Source organism: Pygoscelis adeliae, unplaced genomic scaffold (genome assembly GCF_000699105.1).
Source record: "Pygoscelis adeliae isolate BGI_AS28 unplaced genomic scaffold, ASM69910v1 Scaffold3, whole genome shotgun sequence".
Classification (NCBI taxonomy): Eukaryota; Metazoa; Chordata; class Aves; order Sphenisciformes; family Spheniscidae; genus Pygoscelis; species Pygoscelis adeliae.
In genome coordinates this window covers 3,362,309-3,372,656 of record NW_008824446.1, presented here as the reverse complement: position 1 = coordinate 3,372,656, position 10,348 = coordinate 3,362,309, and the positions used below count along the sequence as shown (strand labels likewise).

The following is a 10,348-nucleotide window of genomic DNA, read 5'->3' as shown; positions in this document are numbered from 1 at the left end:
CACTTGCAGTTGTCTTTTTAGCTTGTCTGATCTCTAAGTTCTTAGAGTTAATTTCTCTTATCTCTTGTTCTGGTCTGACTTGGGCATCCCATTCTAAATGTGGATGGACTTTGATATCTGTAATACTTTTTTTTTTTATGGTACAAAAATTTTTATATCATTCGGAACCTAGAAATGACATTTCATTTTTTTAAAAAATAAAAGTTTTCTTCTTTAAAAAAAAGTGGGCATTTTGTAGCAGATTTTAGATTTCACGGTTTTCTGCCTAAATCCGGTTATATATTGACAAGAGCACAAAGTGCATTAGGCATTCAGATGGAAGTATGCCACCGACATCAACACAGAGTAACAAAAGGTAAATTGGTTCATTATGGATGCTGATGTACAAGAAAAAGAGGATATTTGAAGAGCGAGGCTGGTTGCTTTGAACAGAGCTCTGGGAGTCAGATCCATTACCATCTGGAATTGCAGAAGAAAATGTTTCCATGAAAGTGGCTGCTACAGAACTTAAGAGGAAAGTTTGCTTGTTTTCCTGGGAAAAAATTTAGTTCTACAAGATGGATAACAAGTTAATTTATTAATTATTTAAACTAGGTAGTACTCGGAATTATGAGTTTGGGGGTTTTCATTTGTTTGTTTCAGAAAATCAGCAGATTTGTACTTTGGCTCTACAGTTGATTCTTGACAAAAGAGCTTGCTCAACACAAACATGTCTATATCTCTAGCCTTCCAGTAAGCCATGAGGCTTACTAGAAAGCTTATTCCGTAAGAGGCAATATTGCAGCACTGAAATGTTATTTTGAATAAAAGATATTTTTGGTGTTATGTTTGTTTTCCAAGATATCTCAGCTATATTAATTTGTCTGCTCAGTTGCTGCTTTGAAATCCTGTATAGAAGCATCAGAGGACGGATGGAGCCCTAGGAATTTGGCTGCTCCTGTAGAAGTAATGATAACTTACATGGCAGTATCCCTGCTGTCAGTATCAGCAGTTGTGATTGTGCTGTCTGGCAATGCAAATGCATGTTCATGACTTCTGTCCCCTCTCCAAATACACAGTACTGTCTTTTTCAGCACTTTCCGAAACCATGATGTCTCAGTTTTCTGTCAATCGCATCTTGCAATAGATGCTCCAGCCGTGCTTGAGGAGCTATTTCATTTTGCCAGGAAGTTGTGGCGATGGAATTGTGGCAAGGAAACTGAGTGGCAGATAAGGGCTTTCAGTGTTTAAGAGGGGAACTGCGTTAACCAGAAGAAACACAGAAGCAGCCATGTGAAGATGTAAATCCACTTCTCCTGGGGAAGGGGAAAGATCTTCTAGTAGTAAGGCTTGACATTCTTTGAATGGTATTACTGAAATAATTCTCTTTGTCACAGTCATAATGTTTTTGTACTGCAGTCCAGTATATATCCAACTTGTTCAGTTATTGGACTGAATTTTTTAGTGTTCATGGTAAGTCCTAAATGATCTTAACAGTTGGAAGCACAGGAGAGGAGTGTCAGACTAAACTGAAATAGAAGGGCAAAATCCAAGGACACCAAGGGAACAAATAAAATGGACACAAGTCAGGAGTGTGAAGAGAGGGATATGGTCTTAATTCTTTTTGATATGTCGGTGGGTATAATAGGATAATGGTACAATAAGTACAGTAATCATACTGGGAATAGCCTAAAAATACAAAAATTGGTATGTCAGTGGGAGAGAAGTCAAACCAGAAATCCAGTTAAATGCTGTCCTGTTTTGGTTTGTTTTTTTATGTATCTTTTCTCTAAATTCAGTTCTACCATTATGACCATGTAAATCTCCCAGATAATAATAGTTACGTGGAGAGCCATTAGGGGGCCATATGTATCCAACTTATTTATATCCTGGAGGGTTTTTTTTAAATAAATCAACTTGAAATACCTTAGCTTTGCATATGTACATAGTCTGTGTAAGTGTATAATCTTAATTTCTTTCCTTTGTTCACCTTCTAATGATTACATGTGCATGTTGAAGGTTGCCATAATTAGATGGTGCACCTTTTGGGGAGGCATTGTGGTACATATCTCCTGCTCTCTGTGTCAATTGATATATATTTAAGAATATTTAAATTCTTGACTATATTGTAATTCATTTTTCTGTAATCCATTAATTTCATAAATCTGTATATTAGTTTATGTTGCTACCATTTTTCTATGGTTTTAACATTCAGTCAGTGAGTACTCAGGGTGAACATTCTCATGTGTAAAATACCGGAGATCAAGGCTCAGCTTACTGCTGTCACACCGATGTTGCGCTGGGCAGACAAGCCTGAAATACCATGTTATAGCAAAGATGCTGGAAGCACAGGTATGGATAAAACAAACTAGTAAGCTCTTTATATAGCACTGCGTCGATCTACTTGCTTTGTTGCTAATGCTTCGGCTGGTTAGTTTAGAGGTAACATTTTATATTGTGCTGTGTAGACGTACCGTCTGTTTAAACCTGAACAAGCTATTTAGTCATTCTGTGCCTCAGTTTTCCCTTTTGAAAATGGGAGTAAGACTTCCTTATCTTAAATTAGTATTTCTGAGGTGTGGAAATTGCAAGGAGAAGGGCCATTTAAGTATGGAGAGAACATTTATATTTAATGTACATATGATGTGATACAGGTGTTAAATTCACATACAAGAAATCTGGCAGAAGAGGAAGACTTTAGACATTGCTGAATCTTTGAACTACCTATGCTATGCCTTAGTAGGTAAGTTCACGAAAGGAAAAATATTAATTATTCATAATGCTTTGCTGTACCATAAAACTAGATTTATTGAGACAATAATTTGTTCAAGTTGCATGTAGTAGGAAAATATATCAGGAGTAATTAATTGTGTTCAGGATGTGATGAGGTAGATATATCCACAGAGGACAATTGAAAACAGTAGCGGTGTGGTATTGATTGCCTTTCAGAGGGCAAAAAAATCTTGTCCCATTTCTAAATGTTAACAATTCAGAGAGAAAAATTCCCACTTGGGAAGAATGCTTTCCAGGTTGCTTCATTGCCAGGTGTTTGACATTGAGTGGAGCCTTAGATGAATGAAGCTTATGGCAGCTTTTGGAAATGACCGACTCCAGGGAATCTCGGCTTCCTGCTGTGAAAGTTTCTATTTTCAAAGCACATCAGTTTCAGTGGGAATGTTCCAGTGGTCCCATATGCTACTTCTGACAGAGGGGGAAGTTTTTAACCTGAATATGAGACAGCTACTGAAGAGGTTCCCTTGCTGCTAACAAAATGAATTTCAATATGTTGCCAGTGAACAAGCGGCATGTTCCCAACTGCTGATGGAATTTAACTCCATCAATTATTAATGGAAATTTTGCTTTGTTTTCCTTTTTGCTTGTTCCCTTTTAACTCAGCTACCTGCTCCTGATAGGACTTTGTGGGTTCTGAAGCTGAAAAAGGAATCACCCAAACAATACGCTCGTTTGCTTTGAAACTCTTGCTATATTTTCCTCCCCTCCCTCATACGCTCTCTCCTTGACCTAGCAGCAGGAAGCCTTTGTCTGAGGTGTTCATCTGGAACAACTTTTCCACACTTGTTTTCATGTTCTGTTAGATTACAGGGCAGCAGGCCTACCTTTGAAGCTCCCTTCTCTTTTGTTTCTTTGCAGTGCACTCCAGTAATTAACTTTGTCCTTCTTTTATTTGTTCCAGTCAATCGCAGTCCACTCTGCTGAGCATCTTCTCCCAGGAGTACCAGGTTAGAAGTTTTCTCCTTTGTGAGGGTTGACAGGTGCCTAATTGAATGATGAATGTCCCTTTATTTCTTTGTAATTGAACTGCCAGCTTTCTGATTGGTTTGGAGGATGTTCCCTTTTCCACATCAAGCACCGCCTGAGTCTCAGTGGATGGCTGCCAAGCCTACCCATCCATCTGTCTAATAACATCTAGCCTTTGCTTATTTGGTGGACCTGTAATAAATTATGCTAAACCATTATTATTCTGACAATAATAATTTCCCTGTGTTGCGTGGTTCCATGTGCTAAATGTTTGCTGACTTGCACTGTCAGTGCTGCTTTCCATTGCTGACAGAGATGATGATAAATGACCATTGCCGGAGTGGCAGAAGGCAAGAGAGGCAGAAAATGGAGTCATTTATCATGAGATGACAGGTGTCAGTCAAGTGGCAAGTCTCTATGGAATTACTTTTTGTAGTTTTTCAAATAAGTTGTTTTTAAGCAATGTTCTTCCTGGTTAAAAATGCCAATTGAATTGTAAAACTAGAGTGCACCAGACTTAGATGGAATTGAATTGAGGGAAAATTAATACAAAGGTTGAAAGAGAGAACAAGTTTTTCTTTGCCCTCTGCAGCCTTCAGTAAACTTATTTAGATTCAATTATTGTGACCTTATTGGCTTTTACATATACGGTACATTGCAGTACAGTCTGAAGACGTTCAATTCAATAGGTAGATTGAATGTCATTTCTGTACAGAATCTAAAAACCTAGTTCAGTTTATATATCAAAGTGTAGCCAAGGAACATGTGTTTGGGCAGTCATGATTTCTGTGTTTTGATCTATGACACATTTGTAAGGCTCTTTGTTTGTTTTTTCATTTTTCTAGAAACAAATCAAAAGAACACACGCCAAGCATCACACTGCTGAAGCTATTGAAACTTACTACCAAAGGTATGACCTCCCCATCCCAGTTAAGAGTATCATCATAACTACTAATTGTTATGGCAATAATAAGTAAATTAGCTTATTAGCTTATGAAGCTAATTTGCTTAAAAATAAATTAAAAATTTGGGATGAGTACAGAACGGTTCACCTAAAAATGTTTTTCAGTGAAAATGCAGAAATTTTTCAGCTTTTGATCAGTCTAATTAAGAAAGGATTTACTTCCTTGGCTCTAAGTCAGGATGAGCAAATATTTTTTACAGTGTGTGTGATAGCATTTTATATATTGCCTATAGTTTGTAATGACAGGATTTCTGTGTCAAGACTAATATTGATGATAACTTCCTTACAGCAAGTGAGCTTGTTCTGTTACAGTTGCTTGTACTTTTAAAACAACATTTGTGTTACATTACAAAAAGTTACATATTAAATTCATGTATTGGCAGTTGAAGCACTGATTTTTAGATCACTCCGGTTTTATCAACAGAAGTGTCAGAAATAGCTGTTAAGGGAGGCTAAAAACCTTTATGTTATTTTACAGTATTTCACAATTGTTTGTGTCTTAAGCTAATAAATTGTATTTGCTACACCTTATAGTTTGTCTGTGACTTCTATAGGCTTTAGTAAAAATATTGCAATGACATAATTGGGGCATACTGGTAACTGGTAAAGATACCCAATTAAAATATTACTTTGTAGACTGACATATCTGAGGAGCTTGCATGGCAAGTGATATTTATGCTTAATATTCATCTGTATGAATCAGGAAAATAAACAAAAAGCCTTTATTTGTAAACAATTAACTGTACTTCCACAGAGTCATATATTAAAAACCTAAGCACAGCCTGATTATATCAGACGATGGTTTAGAACGTCTAGTGTGAATTGTGCTGTTTCGGGGGTTTGATTTTCTTTTTTTAGTAGTTGTATTGTTCTGTAAAAAATTGTACTGGATCACATTGTACTTTTCCTAGTGTTGATTCTTGTTTAGGAAGAATATTGGCTTAAAATTTTGTTGTGTTAATAACCATGTATATACAATACTATTTTTAATTACTTTTCACTAGCACAGTTTCAGTGAAGTACCCTATGCTAATTGTAACTGCTGTGTAAATAACCCTTTTCTTAGAACACATGTAAATAATTTCAATCACTTTTATGATGATTGTGTTACTAGTTCCAACAACTTAAACCTGAATCATGGGACCAAATTCTGCTGTATGCAAAGCAGCAGTTGTATTGGTGTCAGTAAGGTTATAGGTATGATTAAGTTTGGCTCACATTAGGTAGGAGGATTTGGTCTCCTGTCCCCTTCTGTACTGTCTGAAGTGTGATAGCAGTACATAGCTTCATGCATAATGCATTAGTTATATGGTGGTGGTAGGGAAAAATCATTCTTCATGCTGTTTCTGGGTATTTCATATTGCAAATGTATTAACATGGACGAATAAAATGCACATGTTTTAAAATCAGAGATGTTCTGGTTAATAGTTAGAAGACTCATCTCCATCCTGTTTTAGTAGATTTACTGTGTAGTATGTTTCGTAAGCTACAGGGGCAGACTACTTGAGTCAGAAGCCAGTTTGAAATGCTTCAAGCGTAAACATGACAAACACGTCTTCTCCTCTACTCTTTTGTAGCATCCATCTTACCGCTGTAAACCCCAGTCTGTGTGGTATGCTCCTTCCTATTCCCACCCACATACAAGCAAATAATTGTGCTCCTATTGCTTTCCTAGGTCAGAAACTACCAGTGTTTGAAGGTAGTCGTTTCCAGTGGTCCCTGTTGGGAGCACGTAGAAGTACAGTTGAGTGGAGTAGTTTCTGCTGCTCTGCTGAGACTTACTAGTCTTAAATTTAGGCAAATACGAAGACAAATTATGAGAAGGATCAGCAAGCTTTTCAGAACAGTATTGCCATCAACATGTGAGACCTGTTAGTCCATAATGGAATTGCCAGTAGCATTAGAAATACCTGACAGAAAATTACTCCATTGTCAGCTGTAGCTTTGCTGTTCTGTTCGATCAACTAGATGCATGTTTTATAACATTAATCTCAAGTAAATCTTCCTGGTTAGGTATTTTGTTTATGATCTCTCCTTTTTTCCTTCTGTTATAAATTTTCAATGTTTAACTATAAACAAGGCATCTTGTTTTGTGGGTTTTTTATGTAGAATTGAAATAGGTTACAGCAAAAAGCTTTTATCATTTCCTTTATTCATTAAGCCTCGGAATAACTTGCAAACAAAAAGCCCTCTAATCATCTGTGAAGAGGTTTATGTAAAGGTGTTACACCCATTCCACAGAAAGGTAAAATGATAAAGAATTTTAATGTCTGTAACTAATGAGCAGAAGAGTGCCTTCTGATGGATAGATAATGATAGAGCTGGAAATGCTGTGGCCTTCTAATGATGTCAGTAATGATGTGCTATACGAATACAGATAGGATAAATGAACAGGTTCAAATGTTGGTAACTATTGTTCTTTTCCACATGGCTGCAAAGCACATAGTGTCTTCCAATAATACAGTTTCTTCCCATCAACTCCTGAGAACAGGTTTTAGGCATTATTGAAATGTAAACATCAAACAGTGAAAGTAACAGAGGTGAGGAAGGCGATATTGTGGGATGCGGTGGTCAGAAACATCACTTGTGTATCCATATTGGTCTAATACCCTTAACCAGAAATGTTAAGCCTTTGCCATTGACAGGACAATGACTCTCTATTGCCCTTTATTGGATCCTAAATATTTCTTCTTTTATTTTCTCTTTAGGATATTAATTTGATTCTTAGAATCTGATTTCACTAAAGTAAGTTTAGTGTTTAAACTACTGCCCAGTTGATAAAATCTGGATTAAATTTAAGAATTCATGTTTTTATGCATAGTAGTGAATTGAGTAAGATATACAGTGTGCCATCATAGTTGAAGGTCATGGGGAACCCAAAATCTTTACTGTGAATAATAAAGGTTTATTTGTCTGTGATGCATCTTTAAGTAGTACAGGTATAATTTATTTGTATGTCATTAAGCCAAAATTTTTTTTAATTTCTTGATTTATTGTGTTTTTTACCAGTGACTTAATTGAGATTGATCTATCTTGCAGATGAATAGGAGACAACCCTGGAGAGTTAGTGATTCTTTGAAATACTTATTTCTTAAAAGATTTCCCATTAAATACTCTGTACTGAAGTATTTTCCCCCAAATGAAAGAGATTCACAAGGGATACTGACATGTATAAACTGGCCTTTTCTTGCTGCTGCAGAATTACCCAGCTTTGTCTTGTCTAGGTACCTGAACGGGGTGATGAAAAATGCAGCTGCCCCTGTATTACTGGAGCTGGCCAATGAGGTAATCGTCTTTACTTTTTTCTTTAATCTTCCAGTGTAAAACCTAAGGGGCATATCTGTAGTGACTTTAGTGAGAAATGTAATTAACCTAAAAAAAATGGTTTCAAGGCACATTAGACATTTAAAATGGTTCCCCAGTCTGTTAGTACTTACAATAATTAGACAAAAAGCCCCATTTATTAATAAATCAGTTAATGTAATTAGTCTCTTAACTTCAAGGCAAATGTGTAAGAAACTCCGAATTTGTATTTTGCGGGAAATTTCAGTCAGACCATAGGTCTCTAACGCACAAACATACTAAAAATTCCCACATTGATTAAATGGAGTTGCATCATTTTTACTTATATTTGATTCCTTGTTTTTAATAACAAAACCCATCTAAGATTTTTTTTAATAATAGGAAGGGTGAAAACAGTTCATTTTCCTGACTCCGTTTATTTCTGCTCATACGGATTAGAGGATGGCTAATGAGAACTGCTTAATATAAAGCAATTAAGCAGAATAAATTCCTCAGTATAGCCATTTCCTAGAAAAGCTGGTGTATGAAAAGTTCAGTGCGGTTGCCATTAAAGTCTTGACAAATTTATTGGTGCTGTTTATTAACTAGAATATGAATCTGCCTTGGGATGCAAGGTGTTCTTTGCATTAAAAACTGCTATCTAAAGCACTACCTTAAAGGAGATGTAAAAAGTTTGAAAGAGTGGCAGTGAGCCTCCTAGAAAAAAAATTGATGAAATATCTACCCCTTAAACTCTAAAATATTTATTTACAATGATAATAACAATACAATAGCTGATACTCCTTGGAACTGCGTATGCAACCGTCAAAGGGATAGAATGAAATGTATGCTGGTTTTTGTTGCATTTTAATACAAAATGTAAGAAGGAGGCAGAAAATGAGTGTTTGCATTAAAAATTATGTGGCACTACAAACATTAGCAGCAAGTTCTACATGTTACATTAGTAAGAAAGAATGGTTTCTCTCTCATGTACATTGCTGCAGCCAGCAAATGAGCGATTACCTATCAATTACTAGAAGGTTTTAATGGTCTGTGAAGTGTCCGCATATCCTGATCCTACAGTTAGCATAGAATAAAGGACTTATTTCATATTAGTGGTAATGTGTAGCTTCTTACCATTTCTGGAAAAGACGAGTCTTAAAGTACTGAGAATAGAATGTACTTTACATAAATAAGTACAATCTTGTTAAGAATTTAGGAAAACAACCCGATTCGTGATATATCACACCCATATTATATGGGAACTGTCATAAAAATATTTCAAGCACAAAGTAATATATCTGTTACTGGTTCTTTGTATATTTTTTTCCCGTTGATTTAGAGATGATTCATATAATTTCTGACTCTAGTGAGCATATCTTTGCTTATATTATACTAATGCATTTTTGCAATTCAGATCAAAGATATCTGCAGTTCAGAAATAAATAAAAATTAAATCTAAGAGAAAGGGAAGATATACAAAGAACTTATTTGCTTCTGATTTTGTAGTAGCAGGTATATAAGAAAGGCAATGCATTTTGTGACTGCTGCCTAATGCATTAGGGAAATATGGCAATAACCAGCACCAGATTACTGCTTCCAAACAATCAAGCTGCCATTTTTATATGATAGTTAATATTTAAATGACATACTCTTGCATCTGCTGACAATTGATGTAATGGTAATACTTTATGAGTCAATATATATTTAATCAGTGGAAACTGTAAAAATTGATGAGAAATATATAACATAGGTGCATTATAGTGTGTAGCAGCTCTGTTAAATAGGAAAAGCTCCATATTATTATCTTTTGGGGGGTTTTTTTGAGGGTTTGGGGAACTACTTTTAATTTTTTTTTTTTATTTGCCAGCTTCTTCATATTGTATATGTAGTGCAAAAGGACTAAAATATATCTCATTTTTGTTAGATAGGAATAATAAAATTAGTCACTGTTCTCTTCATACAAATATTTTCAAGTGAGATTTGAAGCACTATGAATTTTACTTACATGCTAAATTCTGACATGAAACATGATGGCCCTATTTCAAAGAAAGATGGACACATGATTAATATGAAAATTAGGGAGATGCAAGTACCTGAACTAATAAGGTAGTCCTTATTCAGGCTGGACTACCTTCAGTAATTTCACCATTTTTCATGTGTCAGCTCTGATGTGGGTTACTGGAAATAAGCAGCTCCGTGGAAAGCATTTCTCTCTACTTGGGGAATTTAAGGGCATCCAAGTACATACATATTTGGAAAAAAATTTATGCACAAATGAAGCCACCTTTTTTTGTCTAGTTACTAAATCAAGATAAAATTTTTGTATTAATATTGAACTTGAAAACATGTCAAGAAAAATTC

At 35.5% G+C, this 10,348-nt stretch overlaps 1 protein-coding gene across 3 annotated transcripts in view; it reads left to right on the top strand.

The window, feature by feature from the left end:
- Positions 1–2,681: 2,681 nt before the first annotated feature.
- Positions 2,682–10,348, top strand: part of LOC103914360 (chromosome unknown open reading frame, human C15orf41) — a 103,731-nt gene continuing 96,064 nt past the window's right edge. For all 3 annotated transcript variants that reach the window (XM_009320990.1, XM_009320989.1, XM_009320991.1), the window contains exons 1-4: positions 2,682–2,722; positions 3,674–3,719; positions 4,584–4,648; positions 7,927–7,987. In XM_009320990.1, the coding sequence (XP_009319265.1) occupies positions 2,706–2,722; positions 3,674–3,719; positions 4,584–4,648; positions 7,927–7,987 (189 nt within the window). In that variant the 5' untranslated portion in view covers positions 2,682–2,705. The remainder of the gene's footprint in view (positions 2,723–3,673; positions 3,720–4,583; positions 4,649–7,926; positions 7,988–10,348) is intronic.